Source organism: Pelecanus crispus, chromosome 1 (genome assembly GCF_030463565.1).
Source record: "Pelecanus crispus isolate bPelCri1 chromosome 1, bPelCri1.pri, whole genome shotgun sequence".
Lineage (NCBI taxonomy): Eukaryota > Metazoa > Chordata > Aves > Pelecaniformes > Pelecanidae > Pelecanus > Pelecanus crispus.
Window position 1 is genome coordinate 179377154 of NC_134643.1, and position 13719 is coordinate 179390872.

A 13719-nucleotide genomic window follows, 5' to 3' on the forward strand; every position below is an offset into this window, starting at 1 on the left:
CATCTAGTCAAAAGAAACATTTCAGAAACATGCTTGTCATATTTTCTGCCAAATAACAATAATTTTATTGCAAAGGGCTAATGCTGAGGCATTGCCTCCGAAATATCCTCTGTGGCTTCTTTGACTATTTCCTTTATTGCTTTATCATAAAATTAATTGTTTTACTTATTCTATGCCAAAAATCAGTCAGTTGTTTTAACATAATTTTGTATTTTGTGAACTTGCTTTAACTTAATCCACCATCCAGGAGTGAGTATGATGGAGATCTGCAATCACAGCTTTTGAACAAAGCTAATGAAGAGGACAAAAATTGTAGCAGGGCTCTTTCTGTCGTGAGCGCTGTTGTACGGGCAGCCAAAGACCTGTTGCACAGGGCTCTTGCTGTAGATGGTAAGGCTTTTGAAAAACTGACTTTCAAAATTTACTTTTCAAAACTTCTTTCTTTGATAGCAAGAGATAATAGTAGAATATCAGCGATACAAAAATTGTGATATTTCTCTTTTGCTTTCCAAAGAATATTTTTCTAACCTGTCATTACTGTAGGTAATCAAACTGTAAGTCATTGAGTTGTACTTGACAGATCATAGACAGATACCTCATATAAATTTGCTCATCAATTTAGCAAGTATCGTATTAAAGTTGGTAAGATTCTTTATTTCCAAAAGATATGCTATGATGGGTCAGTTCCAGATTTTATTGCATGTTTTGCACAGTGGTGGTAATCGGGAAGACCGGTGAATGTAATGCATTTATAAGCTTTTAAACATCCATTTTTTGAGAAGTGTAGACATTAGCCTGAAAACTGAATGGTTTTAAGCTACTATCTTCAGCCATTCTAGTCAAAATTTCCAGAATACTGCACAGTGCTATAGAAATTAATTTGGAGGGCTAGGAGGAGCTTATTGTGCTAGCTTTTATACCATAGAAAGTGTGAACACAGTTTCACAAAATGGCAAAGAATGCAATAAAATTACGCTCTAAGAGGAAGAAAATTTTGATGGAGAACCGTTTATAATGGCATGTGTATTTCAGTTGAACTTTGCAGGTTTAGAATTTGCCAGTGCCTAGATAATGAAAATCATTTGTAGTAAAAACTCCTGTAGAAACTAGAATTTTAACTAATAAGCAAACCAGAAAAAAAGATGTGTTTTGAACCATGGTATACTTATTAATTATACCTGTACTGTAATTATCTTTGTTTAGCTGAAGACATTCCAGAACTCCTCAGCTCTTCCAGTCTGTTTTCAATGCTGCTTCCCCTCATAATAGCCTATATAGGACCAGTAGCGGCAGCTATTCCCAAGGTATGCTCCTCAATAGAAATTACTAAGAAATTTGAGAATATTATACAAGGAAAAGGTTTACTCTGAAAATCTGAATGTGTTGATTTCTTATGATTTTATGATTTATTGGTTTATATTTGACTACTTGACTCATTATGAATTTTCCAAGAATCAAGAACTTTAAAGACATGTAATGTTTTTAAAATAGCTTTTTTTTTTAACTTACATTGAAGACATTATGAAAAAAATATCTTAATGAAGCAGAGGGAAAGATGACAGGCTTTAACAGTAGGAAAAGACAAAAAGTTAGAAGGATCTGGATGTACGACTCATTTATTGATGAATATCGGTGGGATGAAATTTTTTTTTTTTTTTATATTATGTAAATCCTGTTTTTACAATAAATATCCAAAGCAGTTGTAGCTGCTCATTAAGAGTATTTCTATCAATTTCAGAGATGGGAAGATGTCAGCTATAAATAAAAAATATCATTACTTTTCAGTGGCAGACCATTTTCCATGTGCCTGGTCTGGAACACTCCTGAATCTTGAACTCTTGAATCTGGAACATTCTATTAATTAGATTTACAAATGTCACTAATCCTTAGCTAGTAGGCACTATTGCCTTTTATTGCTTCTTCATGAACTGTAAGCTCTCTTCTAACTTCTCTTTAAAGGGGGATGAAAGAGGACTGGCCATTTAAAATCTAGCAGATTAATTTCATTTAAAAATTTTTTTTTCAAATTTTAGTTATCTTGTTACTGTGATGAACTGGAATTTAGAACCAAGTGTTTTGCTTTAGAAGTGTTCCTTTCCTTTGAAAATGTCATAAACATTACAGAGAACAATGTGGTGCTTAACACTGTGTGCATTAAAATATGCTGAAGATTTGCCAAAAAACCAATATTAATGTTGTTATAAAATGAAGTATAACTGGACTATGACTTCAATACAGTATTTGCTTTCTCTCAACTCATGCTTATTGTTCGTTAATGTTATGGCTTTTTAGTGTTAGAGAAAGTGTTTTAGTGAAGGTATCTCACAGTTGTGTACAGATTTTTGTTTCAGTTTTGGCAAGTCTCCAAGAGGAGTATTTGAGATTAATGTAGTGATGCTTTTTCTGTCAGGATTGTGTACATGCAGAACTGGGAGATGACTGAATGAATTGTGGTAGTGATATTCTGAGAATATCCAAAATGGCCATTGTAGAGAACTGTAAATTTGTGAGTATTGTTTTCACCCCATCATAAGTAATACTTTATTGCATGTGGTGTTATGTTACAGGTTGCTGTGGAGGTCTTCGGCCTTGTACAACAGTTACTTCCTTCTGTGGCAGTTCTGAATCAGAAATACGCCCCTCCAGCTTTTAACCCAAATCAGTCTACAGACAGCACCACTGGAAACCAACCAGAGCAAGGGCTTTCAGCTTGTACTACCTCCAATCACTATGCTGTTGTGGAAAGTGAACATCCCTATAAACCTGCCTGTGTTACGCACTATAAGGTAAGCACCATCTAAGTGTGCATGCGGTTTCTAAGAAAGGTTTTGACACGTGGGTTTTGTTTTGTCAACATTTACTATCTGAAAAATTGTTGTCATGGATGATAGTTCATATTGTCTAACAACGGAGACAGTTTCCTGTATTATTACTGTACTGCTTTCTGGAGAAACCTCTGTCCAGTAAGGACAGTGGAAGCTATAGTGGAAACTAGTGTATTTTTAACCCCCTAGTGCAGGTATCTACTGTAAGACCCTAAATTTGCAGTGTCTTTACATTTTGCTACTGTCATGCACAGTTTCTTTGGTCTTGCTGTACAGACTGTAGAAGTTGGGAGTCTTTATGTATACATTATCTAATCATATCTCAGACTTTCTTACCTAATGCTAAAACAATGCTTCATAAAAATACCTAACATCAATTCTAGTCAAATTAGTATGCATTATAGTGTAGGGATCCCTATGCTGGCTATTACTGGTCTGCCATTTAAATTCTTCATCAATTACTTTCACTTGGACTATGACTTGGCATTGCAGAGGTGTCTCAAGTCGTCTTAACTGTGTTAAGTCACTCTGAGTAGGATTCATTCTGCCTTACATGGATAAATTTTGCAATAAAACTGGATTTTCCTCAGTGTCAATAGAGAAAGGGTGTTTTTTGTGGCTGAGTAAAGGGCTGAGGCATAAATGACATGCCTGAGAGATAAATCGCATGTTTCAGTTCTTGAAATAGTGAGTTCTGCAGTGGCATCGATTCCACGACTGTAAATCTGGAGGTAGCAAACCTGGAATCAAGAGCTGGGGGAGGTCACCAGTTACTATTCCACTATTCCACTTGCTTGTCCTATAAGACAGCAAGACATCCACTGCAGAAAATGTAGCTGTCATACGATCTTCCCGAAGCAATGATGCTTGTTACTGTTCTAAAAGTTTATGGAGCTTATCTGAAGTCTTAGGCTTAGTTGGGACTGCTTTTGAATTTCTGTACCTATATGCTATTGTACCGCAGGCTATATTCACAAGTGTGATTCAACTGCTGTGTACTTCTAGGATTGCACAAAACAGATACTGAATGTATTTTTGAAGTTTGCATTTAAAAAGGTATTTGAGAGTTAAACGTTTGCAGTAGCAGTCTGATTGTTTTGTTTAATGATCCTGTGCAGAGTTCTTAATCACAAATGGTATCATAAGCACAAATACTCAATCTGAACATAAGTTATAATACATGATTATAATTTAGTAAGGTGTAAAGCATTTCGGGTATATCTAATTGCAAAGAATAAATTAGGTTAATATTAATCTAAAGCATATCCAAAAAAGTGTACAGAATTGCATAATTGAATCACTTTCATAGCCTAAAGAGTTAAAACCAAATGGAAATGAAGAATTAAATGTAAAAAAAAAAAAAAACCCCACAACACCAAAAAACCCACCCCAACCCCCAAAACTTGCACATAATTGGACTATTGTTTTGTTTTAGGTGACTTTTCCTGAATGTGTCAGGTGGATAACAATAGAGTTTGACACTCAGTGTGGCACTGCTCAATCAGAGGATGTTCTTCGTTTACTAATTCCTGTCAGAATTGCACAGAGTCTGGGATTTGGACCAAAGCATGGTTCTGTTCATGAAAACCTTAATTCATGGATAGAACTGAAAAAATTCTCTGGATCTTCAGGATGGCCTACCATGGTCTTAGTATTGCCAGGTAATAAATAGATACTGCAATCATTTCTACTAATGTGAATTATTAAAATAATGAAAGAAAGTTTGATTTTTCTGCAAAATTATCTTAGAAAACAAAGTTGAAAAAGTATCTTTATCCACGCTGGCAGGAGTTCATTATGAGCCATTGGTTGTACATCAGTTGATTATGTTTATATTAGGTTTCTTGTTTGAAGTGTTGATCTGCATGTTATTCATGGTTTTACTTTACATGTTACATATAAAGCCTAGGTTTCATATATGCTCATGTAGAAGAAATATACAAAAAGAGGAGAAATATTAAAATTTTGTTTTTATTTATTTTATGTATCTTTTTACTTTCTATAAGGAAATGAAGCCCTTTTTTCTCTGGAGACTGCATCAGACTACGTGAAGGATGAAAAGGCTTGTTTTTATGGTTTCAAATGTTATGCAATTGGATATGAATTTAGTCCAGGATCTGATGAGGTAAGGAAGAAGTGAAATGGCTACAATTGCTGCACCTATTAATTCTCTCCTATAAGCCAGTTTTTTTGGTAAAAAATAATTGTATTCCCACTTCTGACTAAATAACATTACCAAATACTTTTAAATTAATTTCATATAGGCTTTTAACCTTTTTTGCTACAGCCTTTACTTGTTTGGAATTCTTTAATCTGAATATTATTGGGATGGCTTTTCGGTTGGTTTGGTTTTTTAATAACTGTGACAGTCTGCAAATACGTAGCATGATTTTATCTAGTATGTCAATGGGATATGAAATTTCCTAAAATTGTGCCCTATTCTTCCAACATAAATCCAAAGGATTGGGGCTTTCAGATACACAAGGATTTGTATTTTACTGTCACTGCCAATTATGGGGTGACAAGCTTGCATTATTTTTTCATTATTCACTCATACCAGAACTCTCAGACCTCCTGGAAATGCTGTGCTCATTTAGGCTACCTGAGATTTTGCACCATGGTCACCTCATCTTGCCTTTAAGGACATAAGTTGTTTCCATCACTGTTTGTTTGTTGCAAAGGGAAGATAAAATGTCCTTGGGCCAGTGCTTTATTTTGGCTTATTTTAAGAGATGACTGAAAATACTTAATACGTTTTATTTATAATTCCAGAAAAATAGCCCTTCCCTTATCTTGGGAGTCTTTGGGCCTATTACTTCATGTGAACTTCACAAGGTCTGCATTTTGCTTACACTGCAGCCCTCACAGAAGACTTACCTTATTCCTGGATTCTGCTCAAGCTAAATCATGTTTTCACATTTTCAAAATGTGAGATTCTTTGGAATTTCATAACGTGTCAGATAATAAAACATACCATAAGATTATTCACTACATTGGTCTCATTGGCTTGCAGCAAATCAGATTTAGCAATCCTATAGATAATCTAACTAGTCTATGAGTAATGATAATAATAACAATTTTTGCTTAAGCAGAAAAAAGATGCAGATTAATATACTTCATTAAATTTTTTGAAAGCATTTACAAACAAAGCTGCTGGCAGGTTTTTAACACTCAGTGCTAAAACATGCTAGCAAATATGTTAACTATATCATCTAAAGAAAAGTTACAAGTAATTGTTTTCAAACATACCTTTTTATACCCCAAACACTCTAATTTAAAGTTCTATAAATAGGAAAGCAAGTTTTACAGTGTTTAAGCTACCTTGCATCTCAGGACTAAAGCCTCCATAAGTAACTTAAATTAAGTAATTGGGCACACTGTGCAAGTTTCTTGTGGTTTCAGTGACAGGTCTGGTGGGAGGGAGGGGGAGTCTTTTCATTCCCTAGAACAGCAGTGTCAATGGGAATTAATAATTTTCCAGCGTGAATAGAAGGGAGAAACTGTCAAGGGCTTCTCCCAGGATTTATAATGGAGAAAGGGAACTTACGGAATCTTTTTCCCATCCTTGCCTCTCCAACTAGAGAAAGGGAAGAGGGAAGGAAAAAAAAAAAGTGCTGCCTTTAAACAAGGTGGGTATGTGAGCTTATGTGGTATGTATATATGTACAGTTTAGAAGAGGCGTTGCTTTGCAATCCAAATATGCATCGGTATGTTTTTTGTATTAGGAAGTTCCCTTTCTCTTTAACATTACTTACAAAAGACAATTATCATCTTCAGATGTTCTTACTAGGCTACCAGAAGCATGGTAACCCATTTATTAGCACTCTTACCTAGCTGAAATTGTTCTAAAAATTTGGTGCTCTGGCTCACGTCACAGCGAAACGTATGAGTTTAGCTGTTTGGCAGGAATAATATCCCTGAGAAATGTCAAACTGAAACATACAGTTAATATCTCTTAGGATAAAGCAGTGTCAGGGAAATGCATTCATTGCCCTATTTTCTGAGACACTACTTTTATTTTAAAACTTGTTTCAATTTGAAGGGTGTTATACAGCTGGAGAAAGAATTGGCCAATTTAGGAGGATCATGTGCAGCAGCTTTGATGAAGAAAGATCTAGCGCTTCCTATTGGTAAGTCCTACTCAAAGAACATTCTTTGTTATTTCATCATTGGTTTGGGTTTTTTGAATGAATACTACCTTTAAGTCTTAATGTTGCTTTCAGTTAGAGATGATCATACAAAACTGATTCTTGAAACTGAATTAATGAAACAATAAAGAGGTGTTTTCTGCTTACACTGTTCCCTTCATGTGTGTATGGGGAGGAGGGAAGCCTGGTCATTTAAATCTGAAACAACTCCACCCCATCCACAGGTAGTGTATCAGTGTACGAGCTATGTCCTACAGTTTCCTCGTGGTACTTCACAAATGTGCAGGTATCTTATTTGTATTTCTCTTTCACTGCTTTTTCTCCCTGCACTTCACACCTTTCTGAATGAAAAATACCTGCAGCATTGAATTGTAGAATTGAAGATTACTTGTTTAAAGTTGAAAGCGACCATTGCATCTGTAAACCTAACAGCTTAAAATATTTCTGCTGTAGTTTTTTTTTCTTACAATTACAAAAAAAGCCCCATACTTTTACAGCAGGTGCAGCAAATAAAAGTTTACAGTAACCCAAATGTAACTTAAAATGTAAAGAAAAATACAAGTTTATTAAAATTAATGGGTACGGAGATTGAATTAGAACTTTCTGATGATGCAGCCATATTCTGTGCAATAGCGTTTCTCCTAATTTACATTAGTGTATAGGAAAAACAGGCTTATAATCTGTCATAGGATATCTTTTTGATCATTTTAATTTAGGAGCACAAATGAGAGCTCAAATACTGTTAATGAGACTGGAAGTGTGTATTAATGAGCAGGAGGGCATTCATCAGTGTGATCAATGATTTGAATTTTTTAACCTGGTATTTTGCTTGTGTATTTGAACGTGCAGATTTCTTACTTGGTTGTAAATAGGCACCTCAATTGCACTGGTAGATCTGTATTTGTCTCTCAAAAGTACAGGCAATTCTACAGTTTAAATAGTGCCCTCTTCTGTTATCCTCCAAACAGCTGCATTAACTTCTTAGTTTTGTTGACTTCCCTAGCACCCACTATGCAAAAAAAGAAGCTGAAATCGAAATCCTTCTAACTTAATTTCCCAGGTTTTCTAATACTTCATACTTCTCTCTAAAGAGTTTTTTTGTTTTGTTCTAGTTTTGAATGTCTAAAACAAGAAGGGACAGTAGGTGGTATATAGATTGGCTTTATATGCTTTCAGATAGAAGGAATTTGAAATAAAACATGCAGTTAAGTTACCTCTGAAGTCTCAGCCACCTATAAAAGTGGTTGTGTACGATCAGCAAGAGGGGATGGATAGGTGCATTGCCTGTAAAGAGTTTCCTGATTACTGACATAATTACAATTGATTCATCTGATCATTTACCTGACACCAACTCAAGGACTTCAGCCAAGTCTGTTAGTGTTGCTGATATATTACAAAGTTAACCGTAGGCATCGTATGCATGTATTGTTTCTCTACAAGACCACTGGACCCTGTGAACAAATAAAACTGATGAATTATAGGCACCAGTGGTAGTGTCTGCAGATGTAAACCACTGTGCAGCCTTTTTAAGATGGATTTCAGTTGTCTGTAATTTTACTTTAAGTGTTTTGCTTGGTGTCTCAGAAAAACACTGTGGCAGGAAAAGAGGCAAAATGTGGTTTTCTAGAGCAACATTTAAATGACTTAGTATCAGACTTCTTTTCCTTTTTCTGCTTTTTCTTCTAGATTATATATATTCTACCTTTTGCTGCAAGTGAAATGGTGTCTTGAGCAATAGCAGTAACATGGTATTTTTTTATCTGCAGAGCAATATCTTATTTGTGGAATGGAATGTCCTTTAAGAAGAACCTATATAATCATATAAAAGACTGTCTTGTGATGCATACACACAAGAAGGCCCTTTGTGTTAGATTTTTCATACTTTATTTTATAATTTCTATATTTTTACCTTTGTTCCATGTGTGGATGCATACAGGCTAAAGAAAGTAACCTAACAAAAAGGCTCACTCCAGAAAAGAATTAGCAACTTAACTTACAATGCCTGAACTTTGGCATTTAGAAGTTAGGCATCTGTATCTAAACTAGTAGCTCTAACCTTCTTTGAGACTTAATGTAGACATCTTCAGAGGATGGTTCATGTCATCCTAAGATGAAGATGTAAGAAAAATGAAAGTAATCACCCAAAGGAGGAGCCTGTTTCTTCTCCTTCTGCTATAAAGATGTTTTGTAATATCTAAGTCTGAGCTCATTATCTCATGCTTCACTGCCCAAAAGCAGGTGAAGTAAATCCTGCTCTATTTCCCAGATACTCTTTAGACCTCTGGATCCAACTAAATGCTCTTTAAAAAAAAAAACAAAAAAAACCCTGGTGATTTTAATGAAGACAATAATAAGCTTCATGAATGTGGCAGAATTTTAAGAAAAGGAAATAAAAAACACATGGTTGAAACTTCTCACCAGGTACATTTGTGGAAGTTTGTGCAAAGGGCATCGTAGGAGTAAAAAAAAACAACAACAAAAAAAAAAAGACTTATCTGGAAACTTGTTGTCAAGGAAAATAGAATGATTGAACTGACTTCAGATCAGAGTTAATAGTTGTTACTGGCATCCTTGTAGGACCCTTCCATCTTCAGCTTTATTTGCATGATTTATCTTGATCTACTGACTTTAAGGAGGTGGTCCTTCACAAAGACCTTGCTTTTTAATAATTGTTATATTGGATATATTCTGTATACAAGTAGCCAAATACTTGTATAAGTATTCCTCTAGAATCATTAGAGGAAAAAGTGTTTTGAAAGGACATCAAGAAGGCTTTTAGCCTTTTTTGCTCTGAAGGAAGATGGACCAGGCAGTGATTCCTTCATGTATTAGGAAAACTTTCTCTTTGAAAGTACACCCAAATACTCTTCGAGTTACCATGTTCAAAAGGTCACACTTTCTCCTTGCCAGTTCTCCAAGACTCGAATTTAAGATACATCTTCGAGAGAGAGTGAGTTGGTCTGTGGCCAAGAGCTAACTTAAACAGCAATGTGGACTTGATTGGTGTATTTAACATTATTGTTCTACTTGCTTCAAATTTGGTAGAAGTTATTTCTGAGAGCAGAGTTTTTATGTATCTTTATTTCTTTGAATTTTAAAAATGCCTTAGGACATGATTCGTGTCATTTCTCTTTCTCTCTTCTTACTGGTAGAATTGCCTGACATGTTTTTGAGAGAGAGTTAGGAATATAGTAACCTTACCTGTTTTACTTTTCTGTTAAAAGACTGTGTTTGGCAATTCTGGTCACCCTGGAATTGGACTTTTGAGTTGCATTTGTGAGAAAGAAATATTATATAATAGAACATATTAGAGTTTTATGTTTTAGGAGGAATCATAAGTTACAAACTTATGCAGAGTATCACGTTTTCAAATACTGTTACTAGGGTAAGTTCTTAAAAGGGAGCAGCTGGTGCATACTCATAGGTACTGCTTCCCAGAAACCATCTTGACCTCCCAAAATCTTTTTCTGAAAGTATCTAATCACATCGAAAGATTTGCCATACATACTGTCTTGGAGATAAGACAAGAAGTACCAAATTTTTGTTTTGTGTAATGTATATTGCTTATTTGCGTGCACACTGAACTACACACTACTGCATGTTTAGTCGGTTACTTGAAAATATTAATCTTTCAACTGCTAGTTAAAAAAAGGTTACACATCATCTTGCAAACTTAAAAGGCTTCACTAAACAGAATTGAATTTCACATTCCATCATATGTAGCTAAATGTGAATATTATTGTTATGAAAAATAAGTTTACTTTTTGTTGTGAAAATAAGTTCTATTTTTACAGCAGGTAATGAATTTGAAGAAGATCTTGAGATTCTTGAAGAGGCTGCTTTACAGGTATACTGCTGCTCTTTTTTGCATTGCAACATACTTCACATAATTGCACTGAAACTTTTTGACTTCTGCAGAAGAAAATCACTTAAGGATTTATAAAAGGAGGGAATCTGGCTTGTTATAAAACAGCTTAAGAAAGTCTTACAGAAGTTTAGAGTTTACATTAAATCTTTTTAAAAATAAATCTACTTAGAAAAAAATGCGTAAAATATCACAGAGGAAGTTAGATGACCAAACATATGTCAAAATATATAGGTGTCTGGCTTAGGTTGCACGATTTAACAAATTTTAGATGTTACTGAGATTAATCCTGCACATGTCTTTGTAATTGCAGAAATAAAATCACTTTTCCAGTTGAACGGTAACATTTATCAAGTCCCAAATAATATGATTGCAGTTGTTCTGGATTGATGATATATTTTATTTGTTGTGATGGGAGCTAATGCTGGTCAGTAGCTCCCTAATTATAGCCCCTAGCTGATGATGCACAGTGAAAAAGGAGTTTTCACATTCTGTCTCTCTCTCCTAATTATCTTCAGGGCAACTGTTTTGAAATTTAGTTGTCACAGTATTTGCTGGAAAAACATATCAGTGCTACAGTGTGGCACCATTGCATAGGTGTTAGACAACAGAACAGTAAACGGAAACTGTCTAGGAGGATTCAGATGTTCCTTGAAAGAAATATCTTTTCAGCAACCTGTTCTTGGACCCACTGTTTTCTAATTCAAAACGTGAGCTAGGAGTGTGCATGCGAGTAATGGAGTTATTTTCGCTTTTACTTCTGCCTGTTAAATATTTTATGTGTCTTTCTACCTTCCTTCCCTTCTTGCAAAGAAAGGATTTATTTTACTTTGTCTCACCCAAAAATATCTTTCTTAAGAGATCTGCCTTTCTATAAGTTGTATCTCTAGACTTTTATTTTCTTTTGGAATATGCTTATTAGTCACATTTTCAGAACAGCTCTCTTCATTCTTCTGGTTACAATTCAGCAGTTTAGGATACTTTTAACATGGAAGTTCATGTTACCGTATTCTTTCTTCCAGAAATTTTCTCTCAACTCAAGCTCGTTTAATCTCCTTTGACATAAATTATTGTTTTATAGACTGAACTGACTTTTTTTTTAAACTTCCATCCAAGTAAAATTTCCTCTTTTCTACTGGAATGGTTGCCAGTACCCAAAATGTCTGTGCCAGTTGTGTCATATTATGGGAAAGTGTCTACATGTAAGATACTGAAAAGCTGTTTTGTCTCTACCCTTTCATCCCCACCCTAACCCCACCAAAAAAAAAAAAAAAAAAGGTGTGCAAATCTCACTCCGGCATTCTTGGGAAAGGCTTGGCACTGTCTCACTCACCAACCATTTTGGAAGCTCTTGAAGGAAATCTTCCACTGCAGGTACAAAGCAATGAGCAGTCATTTCTGGAGGATTTCATTGCTTGTGTACCAGGATCAAGCGGTGGGCGACTTGCAAGGTAAAAAGTTTGTGTGCTGTGTGAGTAAGCCTATTACTTTACAGTTGTAATGTTTAAGTTTTGCAAAACAATAGAAAATGTTTAGTTACATGTTAAATTTCAAAACCTGTGCACTGTTGCTTGTCTATACAACTAGCTATAGAACTTCAATAGTTACATCAAATATTAGTTAAGTAAAACTATTTGACTGTATTGTTTCTATTAATATATTAGGTAAAAGCATTTAAGTATTCAGACCTTCTGTATCCTTTCTTAGCTGGATGTTTGTACAGAGTAAGAATTTATCTTTTGGGGGCCTTTAAGAGATTTTAATATTAAGTGTTTGTCTTTGCTGCAGGTGGCTTCAGCCAGATTCATATGCTGATCCTCAAAAAACATCATTGATTTTGAATAAGGATGACATTCGATGTGGTTGGCCAACTGTTATTACAGTACAAACAAAAGACCAGTATGGGGATGTTGTTCATGTTCCTAATATGAAGGTAATTATTGTCCTCTTGGCTGTTCTTATGCTTCATCATGCCTTCTTTTAGTATTTGTTGTAGATATTCCACAGAATGCTCCTGTATAGGGCAGAAAGCAGCATTTGTAAATTCAGTGTAGTCAGACTTTCTTACCTCTAAATCCACAAAATTATCAAATTTTGTATTATGCCAACACGATTTCATGCAATTTATAGCTTGTCTATAATGAGTTACACACATGTAGCTTGTGGAAATAACCAGTTGTAGATCATGTTTGATGATGATGTGTAAGGTGACAGGAATCCATTTTTTAACTTGTAAGCCAGGAAAGAGTGTTATAAATTTTAAACTGAATAAATGTGATAGGAAAAAGAATGAGAAGCACATTGATGGACCATTTTATAGTCTATTTTAGACTAGAACAGCACTTCCCCCTTTTCTGTTTCTAATAATTGGGAGTTCCTGTAGTCTTTTTTTTTTTTCTTTTCTTTTTGTTTGGTTGTTAAAGTCCTGGAAAGGAAGTATTCTTGACAGCCTCAGGTAGAATTGGAAAACCTTAATCCCATGGAGTAAAACCTATGGGATATGTATAAAAGTTGGCTGCTTGATTTGAAGTAGCAAAGCATGCAAACAAAACAAATTGAACACAAAGTGGCTTTCATGTTGTTTGAATAAATTAGGTTACATCTGTGTTTTAAGGCCCACTGTTACTCTGGAATAGTACGAATATTTTCAAGACCTGCTTTTGTTCAAGCCCAAAAGTAGGTGAAGTACCTTATACAAAGGCATAATTCCTGTCATAAGAACTCTCAAATGTATTCTTTATATAGGATGTAATAATCGAGAGTTATCTTACAGTGAGCTGTAAACACATTAATGAATGGTGAGTCTACAACACTAACGCAGGAATCAGTTACAAACACAGCTTGATTGTAATTTAAATGTGTGGTTACTGACTTAAATGTG

General features: G+C 34.8%; 1 protein-coding gene across 9 annotated transcripts in view; it reads left to right on the plus strand.

Annotated features, from left to right (window-relative positions):
* Nucleotides 1-13719, plus strand: part of MYCBP2 (MYC binding protein 2) — a 211490-nt gene that overhangs the window by 114920 nt on the left and 82851 nt on the right. For all 9 annotated transcript variants that reach the window (XM_075720658.1, XM_075720664.1, XM_075720685.1 and 6 more), the window contains 9 exons: nucleotides 248-390; nucleotides 1204-1304; nucleotides 2568-2786; nucleotides 4261-4486; nucleotides 4832-4950; nucleotides 6868-6955; nucleotides 10768-10820; nucleotides 12117-12289; nucleotides 12627-12771. In XM_075720658.1, the coding sequence (XP_075576773.1) occupies nucleotides 248-390; nucleotides 1204-1304; nucleotides 2568-2786; nucleotides 4261-4486; nucleotides 4832-4950; nucleotides 6868-6955; nucleotides 10768-10820; nucleotides 12117-12289; nucleotides 12627-12771 (1267 nt within the window). The remainder of the gene's footprint in view (nucleotides 1-247; nucleotides 391-1203; nucleotides 1305-2567; nucleotides 2787-4260; nucleotides 4487-4831; nucleotides 4951-6867; nucleotides 6956-10767; nucleotides 10821-12116; nucleotides 12290-12626; nucleotides 12772-13719) is intronic.